We start from the raw sequence: 22,461 nt of genomic DNA, 5'->3' as shown, positions 1-22,461 counted from the left end.
CATTTATCCAGACCATCAGGAAGATTTTCAGCCTTAGCAGTCCACTAACCTCTGCTTGCTCTCTGGACCTCCCTCTGCCCCCCCAGGTGAGACCACAACGACGGTGGCACCGCAGGTTCCGGGGGGCGTGAGTGACGGACGGTGGCACTCGGTGCACGTGCGGTATTACAACAAGGTAGGACGGGCACCCCACACCGCTTCCTGTGCGCCTGGTGGCTTTTCTGCCCCAAGACGTTTATGCTCTGAAATTTTTAGAACTGTACTGGTTGAAAAGTTACTTAGGAAATGAGCGTTTATTGAGGGTCTGTGTGAATGTACCCAAGTCCTGTGCTGGGCAGGATACTCCCCTAGGGAGCTCTGGGGGTAGGGGGCGGGCACAGGGACCAGAGATCACACTACACCAGGGAAGGACGTAAAAAGACTTCATTCACTGCCACCGCGTTGGCCCGAGTCATTACTGGAGGCTAAAATTGCTGGCCATTCAAACTCAGCCCCAGGGCCGAAATCTACCACGGTGCCCAGGTGTAACCTGAGCGTTGGAAGGTCTCAGAGGAAATGCTGGAAAGGGGTAGGCATTTTTGGTTTCATTTTATTTATTTTGCTGCTTACTGGTTTGTAAGGAAACGCGTTGTTGGTTTTTGCATCAAAATGCTGAGTTCTCCGTGGCTGTGGATTTGCCAACAGTCTTCTCCTTCCGGGGAAACATGCAGGGCGCCTCCCCAGAGGGTCCACAGGGGCCTCCCCAGCGGGTCCACAGGGGCCTCCCCAGCCCAAGGCATTCCCAGGGCTCAGCCTGGGCCTGGCCGGCGGACGAGGGCCCTCGCACTGTGAGAGGCAGACCGTGGGGGTGGGGGCGTGTTTCTTCCCTTCACGTCCACTACATTCCGGTGTTTCACACACAAGGGCTTGCCGCCGCCGCCCACCACTTGGGCCTGAGGTCCTCACTCTCTCTCCTCAGTCTGTCCTCGGCTGTCCCTCTGCCTCCCTGGGGTGGCCTTTCACATCTGTTCTGCCCTGGGTGTCATTTCCCCATTGTCCCAAACTGGCCCCCAGCAGTGACCACCCTGCTTGGTGACCAGTCTTTGTCTCATGTCTTTGACCAAAGGGCAGGAGCTGTCCATGTCACCCAGCCCTAGGGCAGGGGCCAGGCAGTTCTGACTGGCATGTGGACCTCTGGGCCTTATTCACCATGAGAGGAGGGGTCTGGGGTCCCGGTCTGAAGTGACATGGGGATGGGGTGTTGAGGACTAAGAAAAGAATGTTCTCAGGTGTCCGAGCTACTGCGGCCCTGTTACTATTGTCGTGTGTGTGTGTGTGTGTGTGTGTGTATGTGTGTGTGTGTGAGAGAGAGAGAGAGAGAGAGAGAGAGAGAGAGAGAGAGAGAGAGATGTGGGCGGTGCCCGGATTGCCTATGAAGGGATGTGTGTGAACGAGGCAGGAATGTAGGTGGAGCTTGGTGGCAGAGCCAACAGAAGACAATAGACTCACACAGAGACAGTCCTGCTGTGATGGCCCCATCTCAGGGACTCGGCCTTCTCCTGAAATGATGGCCCCCTGGCAGTTTGGGACAATTATTAGCCAGTGTGAGGTGCATTCACCTGCTGCTCACAAGGGAGCCCCCCCACCCTCCCCCACCCCCAACCCCGTCTATCCCTCGGGAGCTCACGAGTGGAAGTACAGTGGGCTTTCTCTCCTTGGCACCTTAACCCCGACGACCTGCTTCCCCATAGGTGCCCAGGGGCCTCTCACTCCTGCTATCGGCTGCTCTGGAAGATGGCTTCCTACCTCTCAAGGTGTCCTCCAGCTTTCTTCCAAGTGATTTTTCTGCCCCTGCCCCCTCAACCTGTGCTCTAGGTGTGATCGTGTCTGCTCCTCTCTCCCCCACCTGGAGAAAGTCTGTTCCTGTGAGCCATTCTCTGTTGATAAGGTGGCTGAGGGACAGCAGCTCTCCTGGGCACAGGTAAGAGGACTGTGCCCCTGTGTCCTGGAAGGTCAGGAGCCACTGAGGGCAGAGCCATGCCCTGTGTACCTCACTGTCCCCATAGCACAGGCACAGTCCCTCTGAGCTCAGGACTGTTCTGTCTGATGTCAGGGTCTGACTCAGCTGCAGCAGCCGGACAGACAGGTGGCCAGACCAGGCCACGATCCCCAGTTTCTCTGTTCATGTCATCTGGACAGCATTCTTGTCCGGGCAGGGCTGACAAGGACACTTGTAGGCAGCAGAGGTCCTGTGATGGTGACCCCTCCTGGTCCAGAAACCAGGGGTCAGTGGTTTTAGGCCCAAACACATCCAGGTTTTTGTCATGACATTGCACACACCCTTGAATAGAAAGTGGATGCTCTCACCTGCCCACCGCTCCAGGGCAGATGACTGCTGCCTTCTGAGGACCTTCATACCCTGCAGTGTGGCCTGCGCTCACCTCTGAGCCGGTGCCCAGCCTCCGGCCCCTCCTGTTGTTGGCAGAGGCTGAACACCAAGGGTCAGCGGTCCCCACTGGGTGTGCTTCCTGGGGCTGCATTCCTGGCAGAGTGCAGGCCAATCTGGACAGGCTGGACCACCCTCCGGGTCCACGCTCTGCGTCAGGAAAACAAAGAAAGCACACGTGACACACTGTCCCTCCTGCTTGTGTGGGAAACCCACCCTCCCAGGGCCAGCGGAGGCTTTTGGCTGCGGCTGAGACAGCCCTGTCTGAGAGCCTGCATGTAGCGTGTTCTGGAATGATCTGCTGATAGCTAAAGCAGCAGCATGTCACAGTTGAGAAAGAACAGGACCCTTGGCTTGGCCACCCTTGCTGAGATCTTCGTGCATTGCCCATCACTCTGCATATTGGCATGTCAGCCCTGCGGGTGGAGGGTGGTGGTCCCGAGAAGTACAGTCGCCACTGAAGAGCCCCTGGAATGTCCGGAGGAAGTCGGGGCCTCATCTGAGACGACAGGCAGGTAGAGGCGGATCGCTGATCCTGCAATCCCCCACTTCCGTTTCCAGGGCTGCCTTTCAGCAGCGCCTGAGCGGGGCCCTGGGTGCGGGATTAGGCCCTTCCTCTCTGAGCCCAGCTATTTCCTCTCTCGCCTGAGGTTATTTTATGGAAGACACCAGCGGTTTGCACTGTATCTTGTGGCCTCACTATGTGGTTTGCCTGGACTCCACCTCAGGAAGTGCTCAGATCCTGTGTGTCCGCCTCCCGGGGCCACGTTGTTCCCACAGGACTTTTTTGGTGCTTCTGCAGGTGCAGTGACTGTCTTGGGCCTGTGCCCTGGCCAGGGCGTGGCAGGGCTGGGAGTGCGTTTGGGGGACGGGAGGACTGATGGCTGAAGTTAGGAGGCCTCCGGAAGCATCAGGAGGGAAGGCAGTTCTGAAAATGGTCCAGAGGGGCAGCCGCTCTGCACTCTGGGGAACAGGCGTGTGTCTCTGGTTCATGCGCCCGACTGTGGCAGGGTGACTATGGGGGTAACTCCACTCCCCAGGGCAGCAGCAGCCTTCTCTGAGCTTGCTGTACCTGCTGGAACCACTGAAGCTGGTTTCTTCATATTAAGACAACGTGTCTGAATAATTCGACCCAGGGCAGTGTGGTGAGGGTTGACCTCAGCAGTTGGAGGCTGGCACGTCCTATATGTTCTCTCACTGACCAACACTCTCTGAAGTGCCTCCCCTGAACCCCATTTCTCTAGTGGAGTCTGCTCTGCATTTCAGTGTGTCCTGGATGAGAAACCTCTGGGGCCCCTTGGACCCTCCCCAAGTTGACCTCAGAGCCTGCCTGGGCTGTTTTCTCCTTCAGGGTCCGCACTGGAGACAGATGTTCCCAGGAGGGCTTAGCACCAAAGGGGGGCAGGATATGGGAAAGTGCAGGACCTGGAGATGTGACTACCCTCAACCCCGGAGGTCAAGGGCAGAGGGCGAAGTGGGACCCAGAAGGGAGGGGGTTATGGGGAAGAGCCACCCATGAGGAGCTGTGACCTTCAGCGGAGGACAGCCAGCCTGAGGCCCTCCCGACCGCTCTCCCCACCCTCCCTCTAGCCTCCTGCTGGGCTCCCACTGGCCATAGCCAGCCAGAAGCCAGAGTGCTGGGACCCCTTGATAAGATCTGTACTGGCCAGCCCTCAGGCAGGGAGCAGGGCAGACATGTGGCTTTCTCTGCTTGGTGACGTTTTCAGCGAAGTCTGTTGCCCTGAATCACCTTCGGGGTTGGGCGTTTTTCGGGAAAGATATTTTCAAACACAGGCACTTTGCTCAAACATGTTGAACTCCATCCAGCACAGAGGGAATGGCAGAGCCCCGCCCACACCCACCCGTGGAGGTTTAGGGCTGATTTGGAGGATTTGAGATCATCCCTTCATCAAAGATGAGCGTTTTTGTCCCCCCTCGAGGCTTTTGTGAAAGATGGGTCAACAGTTCCACTCCCAGCTTGTATGAGAGCCAGTGTGCCTGCTGGAAGTCTCTGTCAGTTATTTCAGAGTGATCCCTTCCTGCTTGGAACTCAGGTTTGGACATAACCAGGACTCTTTTATTTATTTATTTATTATTATTATTTTTTTAATTTTTTTGTATTTTTCTGAAGCTGGAAACCAGGAGGCAGTCAGACAGACTCCCGCATGCGCCCGACCGGGATCCAACTGGCACGCCCACCAGGGGTCGATGCTCTGCCCATCCGGGGCGTCGCTCTGTCATGACCAGAGCCACTCTAACGCCTGGGGCAGAGGCCACAGAGCCATCCCCAGCGCCTGGGCCAACGTTTTGCTCCAATGGAACCTCGGCTGCGGGAGGGGAAGAGAGAGACAGAGAGGAAGGAGAGGGGGAGGGGTGGAGAAGCAGATGGGCGCCTCTCCTATGTGCCCTGGCCAGGAATCGAACCTGGGACTTCCGCACGCCAGGCCGACGCTCTACCACTGAGCCAACCGGCCAGGGCACCAGGGCTCTTTTAAATGTTCTGTTGCACTACCTGGCCGGTCCTGTTCGCTCCACCACCCACGGGCCCGGTACAGGGATGTCTGTGTGGCCTTGCTCTTCGTCTGTTGTACATAGAGCCCCCAAAAGCCTGAGCATGTGACCTGTGTTCAGAAACGTGGGGAATGGCTATTAGTAGAGAAAGACAGGAATGTACTTCTTCCCAAAATGGTGAGAATGGAAGCATTTGTAATTTAAAAAAATAAAAATAAAAGTGGGTGCGTGGTTCTCTTGTAGAATCCAACGTACAGAAAATAACTCAGAATTAGCAGTGGTCAGCAAACTCATTAGTCAACAGAGCCAAATATCAACAGTGCAACGATTGAAATTTCTTCTGGGGGCCAAATTTTTTAAACTTAAACTATATAGGTAGGTACATTCTTTATCAAGGTAGCACCCACATGTGGTATTTTGTGGAAGAGCCACACTCAAGGGGCCAAAGAGCCACATATGGCTCACAAGCTGTGGTTTGCCGACCAGGGAGTTAGGGGAACACTGCCATGACAGCTCAGCTCACCCATGCTGAGCAACCTCTAATAAGAATGTTTTCAGTAGGTGGAAAAACACACTTCTGAATAGGTGGGTAAGGCTATGCTTTTTTTTTTTCCCCATTTTTCCAAAGCTGGAAACGGGGAGGCAGTCAGACAGACTCCCACATGCACCCGACCGGGATCCACCCGGCATGCCCACCAGGGGGCGATGCTCTGCCCATCTTGGGGCGTCGCTCTGCCACAATCAGAGCCACTTGAGCGCCTGAGGCAGAGGCCACAGAGCCATCCTCAGAGCCCGGGCCATCTTTGCTCCAATGGAGCCTCACTGCGGGAGGGGAAGAGAGAGGCAGAGAGGAAGGAGAGGGGGAGGGGTGGAGAAGCAGATGGGTGCTTCTCCTGTGTGCCCTGGCCGGGAATTGAACCCGGGACCCCTGCACACCAGGCCGAGCCAACCGGCCAGGGCCAGGCTATGCTTTTAAAAGCCAAATTTCAAACTTCCAGGAAAGTTGCAAGCTGAGAACAAGAATTCCTGCCCATCTTTTACCCAGACTCCCAGCTGCTGTCATCTTGCCATGTTTGCTTCTCCTTTCTCTCCCCACCAGCCTCCTCTGCTTCCTCCTTCAGGTCCCTCATCGTATTTCAGGTTTAGCATTCCCGATGAGTGCACCTGTGTCATTGTCACTGTGATGAACGTCCACTGTTTTCAGATCCCACCTGTCCCTCTGTGTTTGTAGTTGGCTTTCCACCATAACAAGGAGCTTTTTCTTCTTTCCTGTTTATGTTGGTATGATTTCATGAATTCCTGTTGTTGTTTTTTTTAAGTTTTTATTTATTGATTTTAGCAAGAGATGAAGGGGGGGGGAGAGAGGGAGAGAGAGAGAGAGAGGAACAACAATCTGTTCATGTATGTGCCCTGACCAGGGATCAAACCGGCAACCTCTGTGCTTCGGGACGGTGATCTGACCAATGGAGCTATCCAGCCAGGGCATGAGTTCCCGTTTTATTCAAAGGCTCATAATATATTGTTTCTGTTAATTGGTGTTCAGATTGTTTTCCATTTGGCCCACATCTCTGATTTGGCTAAACGAATGCAGGCAGGATAGCCAATGCTGTCCTTTTGACAACACCCTTCCCCCCATCCATTTATTAGTGCTCCTTTACGTTTGGCACAAAAAGACACTTTATTCTTATCTTGTCCTTTCCCTGCCCCAGCCCTGGAATTGGCCATTTATCCACAGAGCTCTGGATTCTTTCAGTAAAAATGAAATTTAGAAGCCAAGGTCTGGGAGTGAGGTGAGCTCATTGCTGGGATGTCTCACTCCCAGTCTCTCCCGCTGGGCAGAGCTGGGACTGGATGCATGTCTGTGTGCATGTATAGGTATGTGTGCACATGAATGTGCACACATCCACGCACTGAAACTCACCTTTATTTCTATCCCTACTTATTGAAAACCTAGAATTCCCTTCTGATGCTGTGGAGTTTATTCTAGTTTATTTATATATTTTTGCTCTTCACATATATAATTCTTTTCTCCCTCAAACAAACCTTGTTCCTGTTTCCCTCAATATAGTTATTTCTTTTCTTAATCATCATTATTTAAACCACCTCCCAACCCACCAGGTCATCATCTCATTCAGCCTCACTGCCCTCACTCACCCTCAGCCCCCACCAGCTACTTCCCCCCACCACCCTTCTCATATAGCCCCAGCTTTGTAAGCTGCTACCTCACTTGCCCTGGACTCTACTGCTGACTTCAGTGGATGTTGAGAACAGAAGGCCTAAAGGACATTTGACAGGAGCATTCAATTACTGAGAAAATAAGGACAGATGTGTGTTTAGAATTTTAAAGAATTTAAACAGAATGGAATACACAATAGTAAAGTGTGTGTGATACAGCTAAAGCAGTGCTGAGAGGGAAATTTATAGTAGTAAAAATGCTTACAGTATATGACAAAAGAGGCAAAGTCTCAAGTCAATAATCTAAAGTTCTTATCTCAAGAACCTAGAAAAGAGGCCCTGGCCAGTTGGCTCAGTGGTAGAACGTCAGCCTGGCGTGCAGGAGTCCTAGGTTCTATTCCCGGCAGGGCACACAGGAGAAGCACCCATCTGCTTCTCCACCCCTCCCCCTCTCCTTCCTCCTTGTCTCTCTCTTCCCCTCCCGCAGCCAAGGCTCTATTGGAGCAAAGTTGGCCCGGGTGCTGAGGATGGCTCTGTGGCCTCTGCCTCAGGTGCTAGAATGGCTCTGGTTGTAACAGAGCGACACCCCAGATGGGCAGAGCATCGCCCCCTGGTGGGCATGCTGGGTGGATACCGGTCGGGTGCATGCGGGAGTCTGTCTGACTGCCTCCCCGTTTCTGACTTCAGAAAAATACAAAAAATAAAAAATAAATAACCTGGAAAAGAAAGAGCAAAAAAGCCCAAACCAAGTAGGAGGAAGAAAAGAATAAAGATAGGAGGAAAAGCCAGTGACATTGAAAACAGAAAAACAATAGAGAAAATCAATGAAACAAAGAGCTTTGGAAAGATCAATAACATTGATAAATTTCTAGCAAAACTGACAGGGAAGGAAAGAGAAGACATAGTGTTGGGCTAATGAGTTGTAAAGTCTGTATTTTCTGGTTTTGCTCACTCTTATTGTTAAAAATGGCCGCTGTTCATGTGATGATGCTCTCACGTGATACAGTTAATTACCTTCTTGATTGGGAAGGGGCTTGGTTATGCTAATGTGTGCTGGAGGAGGGACTTTCGCACCAAAAAGTTCTAAACGGAGGAGCTAGGAGGCCATTTTGAGGAGGAGGAGACCACGTTTTTCCAGGGGAGAGAGACCACGTGATTGGAGGAGAAGAGGCAGTCAAGATGGCTGGGGGCTGAAGGAGAAGCCAGTTTGTGCAGAGAGGAGAAGGGAGATGGCGAACCAGAGGGGATAAGACTGGTGGGGGCCTTTGATTCTAGGAAAACTCGATGTGTCAGTAGCTTTGTGAGCGCTGAATGAGTGGGTTTTGGAGCCCAGTGTGTTTGTGTTGACTCGCTTGCCGAGCGCGAGCTAGGAATAAAGGTAATGACCCACCAGTTCTTGGCTCCGCAGTTTCACTACTGTCTGCCTGAATTAAATGCGAACCTGCATGGGCTAGGCGGCTGTGATGGTGGCCGTGGCTACTGGCTTTACACACAGATTACTAGTATGAGGAATACATTCCCAATTCCTCAAAAAAAGACAAACTGCCACAACTCATCCAATATTAAAAATAACTCGGATTGACTGTGTTGCTTTTAAGGAAATGGAATTTGTAATTTTAAAACTCCCCCAAAAGGAAACCTCCAGGTTCAGATGGTTTCACTGGAGAATTCCACCAAATGTTTAAAAAGTGACATCAATCCTCTGTCATCTGTTCCAGAAAAAACGAGAAGGAGGGAACACTTCCCAGTTTATTTTGTGAAGTTAGTAGTGCCTGGATACCAAAAGCAGGTGAAGACAGAACCAAAAAATCCACAGGCCGGGTCCCTCGTGAATACGGACACAGCTCCTTTCCACAGAGAAAGCCGTACTCAAGTGTTCCCAGCAAGCTTTTTTCATAACAGTCCCACAGTGGGAGGGAAGCAAATGTGGCTAGGAATGGACAACAGGTGGGGTCCGCGTGCTGATGGAAATATGTGCATCCTGGCTATCAGCACCCACATCTGGGCTGTGATGTTATGCTTCCCTAACATTGGCGGAAACTGTATAAAAGATATGTCAGATCTCTGTCTTTCTGTCTCTCTCTATTTTTTTTTTTTTTTTTTTTTTGCTTGCTTGTACATCTAAAATTATCTCAAAATACAAAGCTTAATTTAAAGAACTTTGAAAGCTATATGCCTACCTGCTGGCATGTGCATTTTTTTTTTATCTGAAGAGTACCCTCCCCTCAAAAACAAATCCATCTACAAGTGTCTGATAGTGTTGGCTAGGTCATCAATAGCCCCCAGAGCGTGTTGTCTGAAAACATCAGATGATTATTATCCCTCCTGGTTCTGTGACAGGAGGCGTTCGTTATTGAGGCTCCTGTTTAAACGATCTCCCACCAGGTGGGTTGCTGGTGAGAAAAGAGGAGGCCTTTGTGTTCATTTTATACTTTTCCGCGCTGTTTTACATGTTTCCTGTGTTCTCTTGCTGAAGGACACGGTGGAATCATCTGGGTAATGGGATTATGAGCCATTTTTTATTTCTTCTTTTAAACTTCCTGTTGGGGGAAAAAATAATCATCTGGCTTAAAGAATGTACAAGATGAGGAAGTTCAATGTTTCTAAAGTTGAGGTGCGCTTTTGCCAAGAACGTGGAAACTTCTATGGTTCAGGGGAGGGTCAGGCAGGAATGTTGTCCCCTTGTCGGCCCCAGGGTCTCGCTGTCTGGCTTTGCTCCTTCCACCAACATTCGCGGAGTGGACACTGTTCTCAGAAGAGTGTGTGGGGACACCTGTCCCAGCTGAGCCCCCAGCGGGGACGGTGGATTGCTCTGTTTCTCTCCAGCTGCTGTTTCCTGCTTACAAGGCTAGATTCTCCGGATGGGAACATGGGAATGGTCTCTGTTGTGTCTGTCTGCCCAGTAGGCGGTTGATAAGTATGAATATCAACGCTGCCAAACCGGTGGGTTTCCCTTGACCTGTGGGCTCAGAGGGTACTGTTTGCCTCCAATGAAACTGAGCCTCTGTTGGGGTCCAAACTGGCACCCGGTGGATGAGGGGCACCCAGCCCAGGAGCTGGAACAGGGTCGCCTGCTTCCTTTCCAAAACACGGCCTTGTCAGATGGTAGAAAGTCACCTGCTATGGAAACAGTTCTTCCCAGCGACCAACAAAGCCCCACCCTGGGCCTTTGTGTCCACGCCTGTCATGGAAAGTCCCACAGGCCAGGGGCAGCCGTTGACCTCCGCTCCTCCCCCCGCCGCCATCTCGCACCCCCATCCTTTCCCAGCGGCCCCTTTCACTTTCCTTTAATGCTCAGATATGAAAGGCAGCCCGGCTCCCCTCCCTCCCCAGGCTCTCTGCCATTCCACCCTCTGTCCCCACTCCGGGACAAGGACTCTTGCTGATTGAGGTCCTCATGTCTGCCCTTGGAGGAAACCGAGGCACAGAGTGAGGCCGTGGGGGCCAGGCAGCTCTTACCCACCCTGTGTGCTGGCTTCATGTGCCCCCTGCTGAGACTGTGCCTCCCCACCTTCCCCTTGGTCTCGTCCGTGCTTTCTCCCAACCAACTCAGCGCCACCATCACCCCACACCCTGCCAGTTTCACTTAATTCCTAGACGTCACCCTTGTGGCCTATGGATGGGGAAGCTGGTCAGAAGGAAGTAGAGGCGATGGGCAGGCCCTGGAATCTTCAGGGCCCTGGGGTCTCTGCTGCTGTCCAGACTGGGGACACAGAGAGGCCTGTGACGACCCCAGCAGAGCAGGCTGGGGCATTGCAGGAGCATGTGTGTGTGCGTGTGCATGCAAATGCGTGTGTGAGGCTATGAGTGTCCTCATCCCCTGTAAGCTTTTCTCTCTTCGTCCAAGGAGGCTTTGTGGAAAGATGTCCTGAGGTCCTCATGGCCCAAAGTGATGTTGTCACTGCCCAAAGCAATCTGTCCTTCCTCTCCTGGGACAGTGTGGACTCAGCCTGGAGTCCATCTCTGAGCCCCAGGAGCCGGTCTCGGGTACCAGGTCCCTGTGCCTGTGTGGGGGACCCCAGTGGGCTGCTGCTTAGGTGCTCCTCCCCTGCCTCCTGTCGAGTTCAAAATAGGCAATAAATAGTTATCGATTCCCCCTTGTGAAGGGACATGAGCTTCTGTTGAGGTGCCCGAGGTCCCCCCAGTTTATGCTGACCAACAGCAAAGTCTCTGAGGGAAGGACGGTGTTTCCCCAGCTTTCCAAGCAGGTGCTGTTTAAACATAAGAAACCCTGATTTTGAGACCTTCATGCATTGATGGATGTGAATTCCCCAGTTCCCGGGAAAGTTGAGGACCCTGGTGGCCATGCCTAGCAGGGACCGTGGCAGGGAGGCTCCTGGCTCCCTCTCTCAGCTCAGCCTGGCCCAGGAGCTTGTGTCTGGTGACGGGCCGGACCAGTGGGGGGCTGGCACCATGCCCCAGCAATTCGTATTCAAACAGAAGTCCCCACAGAGATCGGAAATCACTGTGGCCCAGGAGATGCTTATGCACGCACCGTGCTGGGCACACAGGCAGCGCAGACAGAGCTCTGACGTCCAGCCCTCCGGTCTTCCATGTCTGAGCATATCGTCCGTTGGTCAGAAACCACCGAGCCCCTTCTTTATCTGTGGTCAGAGTTGTCAGTGAATTTAGATTAAACAGCTTTGAAGTTAAAGAAACTCCAAGGTGACCAGTTGGTTCTGACCTTTGTAGGAAATCTCCTTTGACTGCTTCCCCAGTGAGAAGAGTCTGTTGGCCCAGTCCGGTATTTTCTGTGATATTTGGGCCAACGAATGACCAGACGCTGCAGGTCACTCTATACCCGTGCCTGAGAACAACCCGTGGCCTCATGAAGACGCAGTCATGTCGAGCTGCTGGTGGCTCTTTTTTTTCTTTAAAGATGTAAAAAGAAATTGTACTTTTTAACATAGGAAAATAATATGACAGCAGAAATGCAGGGAGAACAGCCATTTGTACATTTTTTTAAAAAAAAACAACAGGCCCCAAGCATCCCACTGCAGACGTGAGTGAGGTAGACCAGGGAACTGAGTCTTAGTTCTGCCTCTAGGCCTGACGTCTGGCCACCTTCACGGCCTTGGAGAAGCTGGTCATCAGCATAGGTCTTACCGTGTGGCAGATATGGGGTGCAGGTGGACCAGATATGGTGTCTGTTCATTGTGTCTCAGCATGGCTGAGCTGTCCTGGGCCCTAGCATTACTGTGAGTGGGCAGGTAAGGTCCCTGCGCAGGAATGTGCGTGTGTGTGTGTGTGTGTGTGTGTGTGTGTGTGTGTGTGTGTGTGTAGGGTTGGGGGGAGGGATGCAAGGTAAGTAGAGATGAGAAAAATCCTTGATGAGAATTTGAAGGGGCGAGGTGTTGGCAGGTGTAAATCTGCCATGTCCCTTAACCTGTCTTCCTACATTCCTGCTCTGCCCCTTCCCTGGGTAGTGTTGGGGGTGGTGAACGCAACATTAATGTCATGGGGCTCAAAGCACCCGTGTGGAGGCCTGACCCAGAGAGTGGGGGGTGTCCTGTGTGTTACAGGTGGGGAAGCTAAGGCTCAGAGAGTTGTCTCCCTAGACCACATGCCCTGTTACCTGCCTACCAGTGTGGGAGCTCCTCCCAGGCCCACCTGTGGGCTCTGGGAGGCATTCTGAGTTCTGGCGAGGCCTGTTGGAGACTTCTTGGGAATTCCATTTGGATCCTGGAAGTGTGCGTGCGCACGTGTATGTGTGTCTGGTTGTTCTCCCTGTGTGACCCTGTCCATGAAGTAGCTTCAGAGAAATGGTCATGCTTGCTTCTGGGGGTGCTTGTCACCCTGTGCTAGGACCAGCCGGGTCTCACCCACGTTCCTTGGTGTGGCTGTGCCCGGTGGGCTAGGCTCAGCATGCCCACACGCCAGGGCTGCGCCTCACCGTAAGAAGCCGCGCCATGGTACAGGCTCGGGGCTGTATTTTGACTCTTCATGACATTCCTACGGTCCAGCCATCTGTGAATTCTTTGATATGAAATTCAGTTAACCATTTCTGACACAGAGCACAAATCCATTTGTGTCCCAAGCCTTGGCCCTCCTGGTGTCTGGTTTCGAGGCATCCCCACCCCTCCACCCACTGCACCCAGCATTTGAAATCGAACCCCCATCAGCCTCCCCAGGAGGGATTGTCTGCAACAGGTTAAAAGGCTGGAGAAATGTGAGCACGTTGTAAAGACCAAATGCTTTTGTGCACAAAAATCCTGCGGGCTGCTTTAGAACATCTAAATGGAAGCACACGGGCGGGCCTGCACAGAGGGAAGGAAAGGAGAAAGGGACAGGCCCCCCCTCCCCCAAGTGGTGACTTCTGGCTGATTGGCCAAGAACCAGGAACCCAGATCTGCACAGATTTGCAAAGTTTGTTGCTTTCTGGTCCCCCCCTGATGTGCATGGTAGCCTTTAGATATTTTCTGAGATGGTGGCAGGGGTGAGCGTGGTGGGTCTGTCCTCCGTGGCCCAGTTCCATCTGCCTGTGAACCTGGAGTGTGCAGACCTCACCCTCTGTCTATCTTTAATTTCCTGTTTGCATACCTTGTGCCTGCGTGGCCCTTGAGTGTCCTGGTTTGGCTGCTACAGGGCTGGGATGGGGTCCCAGGGACTTGGCTGGCTGCCCCAGGAGGGACAATGCAGGGCCCTGGCCTCCACCTGTCCTATGCCTGGTACTCTTCTAATGTGAGAATTGTGAAAATACACTTATATTGCCACACTGTCTTTCTGTCAAGCAAGTGTGCAGCAAACTTTATTTTTTTTAATTTTTTAATTCTTTTCCAAGTGAGAGGAAGGGAGATAGAGAGACAGACTCCTGCATGTGCCTGGACCGAGATTCACCTGGCAACCCTCATCTGAAGTCATGCTCACAACTGAGCTTTCTAAGTGCCTGAGGCAGAGGTTCTATGGAGCCATCCTCAGCGCCTGGGGCCAATGTGCTCAAACCAATTGAGCCATGGCTGTGGGAGGGGAAGAGAGAGAGAGAGAAAGGGAAGGGGGAGGGGAGAAGCAGATGGTCACTTCTCCTGTGTGTCCTGACTGGGAATTGAACCCAGGGCTTCCACATGCCAGGCCAATGCTCTACCACTAAGCCAACTGGCCAGTGCCTTTATGTGTGTGTGTGTGGGGCAAACTTTAAAGACTCATCTTGGAAATGATATGTCTTCCTCTTTATTCTTTGTACCTCCCCCATCCCCATGCCAGCAAAGCTACAAGCTTTCTCATTGGCTGGCAGGCACCAAGCCTCGTCCTCAGCGCTCCCAATCAGCAGCTTCAGCCACTGTCTTCTTCTCAAATGTGAGAGGTAGACATGTGAACATCAGCTAGGTGCTTTTGCCCTGTCCTGAGTCCTTTCCCACTGGGTCGTCACCCTCCATGCTGGCTGAACAGCATGGGATGAGCTGTTGTCCCTTGATAAAAACTGATGACCTGAGCCCAGATCACACACACCCGCTGGTGGCTACGTTTCTCCTCCCCATTCCGAGTCACAATGCCCGTGTGATCCCATCACACCTCTCGACCCCAACGGAAGACTTTCACTGCTTCTATGGCATTTTATTATTGTGACATTCATGATAGGAAGGCTACATATTATATATATCCCCCACCCATTTTACAGCTATAAGTGGGGAAGGAGTTCCCAGAGGTTATCCAGGTACAGAGTGGCCCCAGGAGTGTGAAGGGCAGATAGATGCCCATCCAGACAGCTTTCTTATTGTGAAATTCATATCACATAAAATCAACCATTTAAAGTGCACAATTGAATGCCATTTAGTATGTTCACAATATGGTGCAACCACCACTTCTATTGAGGTCTAAAATATGTCTTCACCCTAAAATGAACTCTGTCCCCATTAGCAGTCACTCCCAAATTCCCCCAGCCCTGGAAACCAATAGTCTACTTTTCATCTATGCATTTGCCTGTCCTGAACACTTCATATAATTTGAATTATATATACAATGTGTGACCTTTTGTGACAGGCTTCTTTCACTGAACATAATGTTTTGCAGGCTCATGTACATTGTGGCAGGTATCTGTATTTTGTTCCTTTTCATGGGCGAGTAATATTCCATCGACTAAACATACCACAGTTTGTTTATCTGTTCATCTGTTGATGGACATTTAGGAGGTTTTACCTTTTAGCTATCGGGAACCTTTGTGAACAAGTTTTTGTTTGAGTCCCTGTCTTTATTTCTCACGGGCTGACCCTGTGAGTAGAATTGCTGGGTCATGTGGGAACTCTGTGAGGAACCGCATCCCTGCACCTTGAGTCACCTGCAGCAGTGTTTCCCTGTGGCCCACGGCCTTGGTGTCCCCTTGGTGACAGCGACGTGTGGGTTAAGCCGACTGCCTCTCGAGCTGCTGGTTCTGGAGCAGCAGGAGAAGGGGTGTGGCAGCGGGGTGCCCTGTGGAGCAGGGAGCAGGCCCTCAGGTGTCGTGACTTCTGCCCGACGTCACTGTGCATCTCTCTTGCTGGTCCTTTCTGTTCTGGTTTTTTATTTCATTTTTATTTTTTGCCACTTTAAATTGAATTTTATTAACATTATAACATAATTATACAGGCTTTAGGTGCCCAAGTCTGTAATACATACATCTCTGTACACCATATGGTGTGTTCACTCCTCAAGTCAAGTGACCCCTCATCACCATTCATCGCCCCATCCCCCCTCCATGCCTCCCCCTGGCAGTCACTGCTCTGTGTCCCTGTGGTTTTTCTTTTTTTTTTTTTTTGGTCCTTTTTTGCTCAACCCTCCCCCACCCCAGTACCATCCCCCCACCCTGACAGCTGTCAGCCTGCTCTCATCTATGAGTCTGTCTCTATTCTTCTTACTTTGTTCATTTTATTAATTTCTGATCTTGAGCTGAGACTGTATGGTTCTATGGCCAAAAGGGCCAGCACTTTAGACCAAACAGTGGTGAATCTGGGAGTGGGAATGAAGAGACCGGCGTTGGGTACTGTCTATCAGAGACGGTTTGTTTCCCTAAAAGCTCTCTGGTTAGATTAGTAACGCTGGCTCTGAAGTCTGTCTAAACAGGGGGCCAGTGCTGCTCCAAATTCAAGGGTTGATCTTGTTTCTCTTGCTCCTGGTTTTTTTCTTGGCTGTTTTTGCCTGAATCCACCGCTCTGAGCCCGCTGATTACGAGCAACAATTTACAACAAGTGCAGTTTTATAAACAGCAGCTTCGTTTCATGAAAGCTTCCCAAGTGTAAATGCTGTTTACATCCCTCCCTGGGAAGTCTCACACCCATCCCAAAAATCTAAATTATAAGTTGTAGAGAAAATACGGGGTTCGCGCAGCTTGGGGACGGTTCTTTCCTGGGATCGCACCTAACACTTAGGCACCCCGTAATAGGCACTGTCCATGTTTTCCAAAGTGGGCTGCTGTCACAGAGCGAGAAAACAGGTTATTTTTTGTACTCACCTAACTGTTGCTTAACCGAAGGTAATGTCTCTAAGGATACAGCTTAGCAGGCCTTGTGATCTCATTCACTGACATAAAAGAAAATAAGAAAGATTGTCCATGAGCTGGGAGGCTGGGGGGTGTGGTAAAAGCTTCCCTTGGATTCATCTAAGAAGGGTTCACTGGAGACTCCTGTTGACGTCACCCTCAAAGTCCCTGTAACACAGAAAGAACAGGTGTTTTAGTATGAAACCCTTATCTGGTAGAGAAACTGAGAGACTGTGGTGACCGTGTCCAGGTCAGATGGTCAGCCAAAGGGGAGTAGAGGCTCAGCTGGAGTCCCATGTCCAGTGGTGCTGGGTGTATCCAGTGGTGCAGGGTGCGCCCAGTGGTGCTGGGTGCGTCCAGTGGTGCAGGGTGCGTCCAGTGGTGCTGGGTGCGTCCAGTGGTGCAGGGTGCGCCCAGTGGTGCTGGGTGCGTCCAGTGGTGCAGGGTGCGTCCAGTGGTGCTGGGTGCGTCCAGTGGTGCAGGGTGCGCCCAGTGGTGCAGGGTGCGTCCAGTGGTGCAGGGTGCGTCCAGTGGTGCAGGGTGCGTCCAGTGGTGCTGGGTGCGACCAGTGGTGCAGGGTGCGTCCAGTGGTGCAGGGTGCGTCCAGTGGTGCTGGGTGCGTCCAGTGGTGCAGGGTGCGTCCAGTGGTGCAGACTGTGCCCTGCACAGCCCCAGGGGGTGCTCCAGGGTGAATGAGGCTCAAGTCACATAACCCAGCTGAGCTCCTATGACCAGAAACTCCATGTCTTAGCTTCTAGCCCAGTGTCCTCAAACAAATGGACACATCTTTCTTTTTGGAATGAACTGTATAACTACTTCCCTAATAAAAGGCACTGAGGATGATTTATTTATATTCTGTTTTTAAAACTACCTGTATCCAATATTATTACAAAAAAGCATAAGGCTGGGCTGGTTGGCCCGCATGTGGATGTCCCGGTTTCAATTCCTGGTCAGGCACACAGGAGAAACACCCATCTGCTTCTCCACCTCTCCCACTCTTGCTTCTCTCTCTTCTCTCTCTGTCTCTGTCTCTGTCTCTCTCTCTCTCTCTCTCTCTCTCTCTCTCCTCCTCCTCCTCCTCCTCCTACAGCCATGGGTTGACTGGAGTGAGTTGGCCCCAGGCGCTGAGGATGGCTCCATGGGCTCCATCTCAGGTGCTAAGAAGAGCTTGGTTGTTGAGCAACAGAGCAACACCCCAGATGGGCAGAACATCACCCCCTAGTGGCCTTGCCAGGTGGATCCTGGTCAGGATGCATATGGGGGTCTGTCTGCCTTCCCTCCTCTCATTGAATTAAAAAAAAAAAGCATAAAATCACATCGTGTTCTAAACTCAGTCTGACCCCAGAGCTACCAAGTGGAGTCACGGAGCCTGCTGTTTTGGGGAGTGGTGGGAAGGCTACCACTCTAGCCTGTTCTCTCTGTGGTGGGGGAGGGGCAGCTGTGCGTCGTGTGCCAATGGTGAGGCCTGTGGAACTTACCTAGTGTCACCTGGGTGAGCCGTCAGGTCACCTCCAGGCTGCAGGTTTGGTATTCCAGGTTGTACGGATGGGGAGGGGAGCGGAGTGCCTGACCTGGCCCTGAGCCTGCGCTCTGGCTGCTGGCCACATTTCTGGAACTCTGAGACTGGTCCACATTATGTGGCTGGCATGCGCTGGCTCCACGCCTCCTGCTTCAAGGAGTCTGCCTGGGTGGGTGTGCTCGGTGTCCTTGAGGGGTTAGGCTAGGGGACTGGTGAGGGTGCCCAGGGACAGGTGGGGCTGCCCAGGTAGAGAGGGCCAGTCATTGGATACATGCGGCAGGCTCCTCCAGAGGGGAACCTGCCTTTTCCAGAAGTGAGTAGGTTTCACCCTAAGTCCCTGGTTCCAGAGGAATTCATATAAGGAGCCCTGGGTGGGGAGATTTTGTGTGTGAGACCCATGGGGGTGGCCCCAGGGCAGGGGAGGAGCTCAGGAGGAAGGTGGGACTTCATCTGGGGCACAGGGGTGGTAAGCATTCGGGTCAACACAGGATATGGGAGGGCTTTCCAAGGGCAAAGGAAGGCATGGGCCCAGGAGTGACCATGAGCGCCTAGGGGTCACCAGGCTCCTGGCCTGGACAGGGAGCACCGAGCCATCTTGTGGAGGCATGGGGGCTATCTGTGGGCTGGGCAGTGGTGTCCTGATATCTGTACTCTAGGAACACAGAGAGGGGTGAGCCAGTCAGGTGTGTGGACAAGGGTTCAGCTGGCACTTGGAGTCACAGGCAGAAGTGGATGTTCAGAAGGAAGGTCCCAGGTGTTGGCTGCTGTGCAAAGTCCCATCAACCAGGGGGCTTGTTTCCTAGGCTGAAGGTCTGAAGTCCAAGGTCTTGGATGTTGGTAAGGCCGCACTCCCTCTGAGTGTTCTAGAGGAGGGTCCCTCCTGCCTCTTCCTCTTCCTGGTGGCCCCAGCATCCTTAGTGTCCTTGGCTTGTGGCAGCATCACTCTGGCCCCTGCTTTGTTGTCACATGACATTCTCACTCTGTGTCTCTGTGGCTACCTTCTTAAAAGGCCATCAATCATTGGCTTAATGTGACCTCATCTTAACTACATCTGCAAGACACCTAGTTTTAAATAAGCTCACATTCTGAGGCTCCGGGAAGGACATAAACTTAGAGTATATTATAAACCCCGTATAGCTGGTTTGAGGGGCTAATTGAGAACAAGGCCACCTTCTTCCCCACCCACCCCACCTGCCCCTTGTCCCCTTGTCCACATGTCCACATGCCACCCCCCATGTGCCCGTCCCTCTGTGGGCGGGGTGTGTGTGCAGAGGCCAGCGAGTCTGCCAAGGACTTGTGGGGGAACAGCCTGATGCCCCCCTCTGCCTTCTCTTCAACAGCCCAACATCGGCCGCCTGGGCCTGCCCCATGGGCCATCCGGAGAGAAGGTGGCCGTGGTGACCGTGGACGACTGTGACACGGCCGTGTCCGTGCGCTTTGGCAGCTTCGTCGGGAACTACAGCTGTGCGGCCCAGGGCACTCAGAGCGGCTCCAAGAAGTGAGCGTCCAGGAGGAGAGGCCCAGCGTCCACCCCCATGGCCAGTGCTCCAAAAGGGTCGCCCAAGGGCAGGACCCTGATGCAGGGCACTCTGGGAGCCCTGATCTGGGCTAGAGGCAGATTCCCTCCCCTTAATTGGGGGGCATCTTCTAGAACAGGGGTCTCAAACTCAACTCAGCATGTGGGCCGCAGAGCAAGATCACAGCCGTTCGGCGGGCCGCACTAGGTCTACAAAAGGCAACTGTTACGCAACACTTTTCAGTGTCACAAAATGACCAGAAACTGTAGTTCGTGGATTAGTCTGCGGGCCGCACAAAATTGTTCGGCGGGCCGCGAGTTTGAGACCCCTGTTCTAGAACCTTCTAGAATAAGTCCCTTTAGATGCATCTGCCAAAAGTAGTGTCCAGACCAGCCCAGAGTGGTGATAGCTGGCTTGCTAACCCAGGAGACTGTCCCCAGCCCTGTCTCCATGAGACCACTAGCTTCGTCCCACCAAGCACTGGTCTCTGTGACTCGGTATTCAGTGAGGTCTCTGTGACTAAGTGTCAGTCAGTAGACCCTGTCCGCTAGGCCAGGGTGGCTGTGTCACCTGGCTGATTGGAGATGTCTTAGGGCTCATCCTAACTCAGGAGCAAGATGCACTGATGTGGCATTGTGGCATCTTCACATATCTCTTTTTGTCATACTGGCTGCAAAAGGTTCTCATTGGATTCATTCCTAATTGTGTTTTGGTGAGATAGTTGTTCTGAAAACCACATCAGATGAACCTGATCTAGGCTGAATGCCTGCTGTGGGCTTGGGACAGTTACACGCCTATTTCACCAGGTCTCCACCCACTCCATGCAGAACCAGGGTTCTAGTTTGCTGTGACCTTCCTTCAAGGTCATTAGAGGCCTGAGGAAGGTAGCACCACAGATTGGTGCTGCATGTCCTATTTCAGCCTGAAACACCTGGTGGGTCAGGATCTGATGCAAAAGCGAGGAAACTGAGGCACAGGAAGGGTGACAGCCAGTTGTGGCAAAAGAAGTCAGGCCCGCCTTATGTTCTGACCTGTTGGCCACCTGCCTCGCTGGCTCCCTGTTTGATCAATGACGTTCAAGGTGACAGGTATGCCCGGTGGCGGAGGCCATACCATGTTACAGCAGCGGCAGGGCCCCTGTGGCCACCTCTCACTGCCTGGCCGTCACAGAGGTCGGCTTTGCCTCCCCAGGTCCCTGGATCTGACAGGCCCTCTGCTCCTGGGGGGCGTCCCCAACCTGCCCGAAGACTTCCCGGTGCACAACCGCCAGTTCGTGGGCTGCATGCGGAACCTGTCCATCGACGGCAGGAACGTGGACATGGCCAGCTTCATTGCCAACAACGGCACCCGGGCAGGTACGGCATGACCCAGGGTGTCACGGGGCTGTGGCAGCCACACAGGGGAGGGCAGTGACTTTCCCTGGAACTAAGCCTGTGTGCATCCAGTCTCGGGCCTACAGGCGGGGAGCCAAAGCTGGGGCTCATGGACGTGCTGCTCTCAGGGACTGGGGTCCTGCATTGTGAGGTGGTGTTGGCACTGCTGGGCTGTCCTGCCACTGACCCCTGGGGCACTCAATCCCAGGGTCTTAAGCATGGCACCAGATAACCTAGCCAGCTGGCTAGGTGTCCCGAAGGCCGAGTCACTGCCATTTAAAGTGTTAGGTTCTGCCCCTGATAGAGAGGCTGCCGCCCTTGGTCGGTGTCCCCACAGCAGGGCCGGTGTCCCCCCGGCAGGGTCGGTGTCCCCCCGGCAGGGTCGGTGTGCCCCCGGCAGGGCCGGTGTCCCCGCGGCAGGGCCGGTGTCCTCCCGGCAGGGTTGGTGTCCCCCCGGCAGGGTCGGTGACCCCCCGGCAGGGTCGGTGTCCCCGCAGCAGGGTCGGTGTTGGGAAACAGCAACAGACCCCACATCACAATTCCACTCTGTTTCCAGGCTGTGCTGCTCAGAGGAACTTCTGCGAAGGGGTGTGGTGTCAGAACGGTGGCACCTGTGTGAGCAGGTGGAACACATATCTCTGCCAGTGCCCACTCCGCTTCGGCGGGAAGAACTGTGAACACGGTGAGGGCCTGGCGCTGGGGTGGCCACCACCACAGGGCCTCGGCGGCATTGCTCCTGAGTGGCCCGGACTGGCAGACTCTGGGGGCACCTGTGTCCCCAGGCATGGGTCCTGGTGGGAAGTGGGAGTACTCACAGGCCTGGGCTGGGTTGTGAGGCTGAGGGGGCTCGTGGGGGCATCATAGTAGGTGAAACTGAACAGAGACGACAGGGTGTCTGGGACAGTGCAGGACACGGCACCTCGTCTGAGCAGGCCCAGCATGAGCCCCAGAGCCCGTAAAGGTCAGGCAAGCAAGGCGGGGCGAGGCTGGACCTTCTGGGACTGCAGCCTGCCCTCACACTGAGGCCCGAAAGGACAATTCTCCAGGCCCAGAACCACCCCCCACCCCCTCTCGCCACCCCAGAGGGGCTCTCCAGGTGGCCGCTTCCTTACTGGATGGTGTTGTGAGCAGGAACGGGGGGGGGGGGGAGGAGAGGGCTCAGTTTCCCCAGCCCCGCCCTGCGTCTAGTACAGTTAGAGACCAGCAGGTTTTAAACCATTCATTCACTTTGAAGCAGTACAGTAATGAGTAAGTTTTGTCATTTTAAAAGCCATGACTACTCTCTACATCTAAAGTAGTTCAGCAGGGATGGCTGAGGCCAGGTGTGTTTAGACGTGCTCCCTGGGTCGGCCCCTGAAGGCACCCAGTGCTCCTGAGCTCTGAGCAGTCTTTTCCTGGAGCCACCTGCTGGCCCCAAGCCCACGGGACCAGGATGGGCACCTGCCCCTGTCCTGGAGCCACCTGCTGGCCCCAAGCCCACGGGACCAGGATGG

The 22,461-nt window shown here is 53.3% G+C and overlaps 1 protein-coding gene across 4 annotated transcripts in view; it reads left to right on the top strand.

Annotated features, from left to right (window-relative positions):
- Window positions 1–22,461, top strand: part of CELSR1 (cadherin EGF LAG seven-pass G-type receptor 1) — a 137,719-nt gene that overhangs the window by 74,876 nt on the left and 40,382 nt on the right. For all 4 annotated transcript variants that reach the window (XM_066358711.1, XM_066358710.1, XM_066358712.1 and 1 more), the window contains exons 5-8: window positions 87–175; window positions 19,419–19,576; window positions 20,787–20,950; window positions 21,525–21,650. In XM_066358711.1, the coding sequence (XP_066214808.1) occupies window positions 87–175; window positions 19,419–19,576; window positions 20,787–20,950; window positions 21,525–21,650 (537 nt within the window). The remainder of the gene's footprint in view (window positions 1–86; window positions 176–19,418; window positions 19,577–20,786; window positions 20,951–21,524; window positions 21,651–22,461) is intronic.

Source organism: Saccopteryx leptura, chromosome 1 (genome assembly GCF_036850995.1).
Source record: "Saccopteryx leptura isolate mSacLep1 chromosome 1, mSacLep1_pri_phased_curated, whole genome shotgun sequence".
NCBI classification, from domain to species: Eukaryota; Metazoa; Chordata; class Mammalia; order Chiroptera; family Emballonuridae; genus Saccopteryx; species Saccopteryx leptura.
Note: the sequence above shows the minus strand (reverse complement) of the source record. Positions and strands in the feature narration are given on the sequence as shown.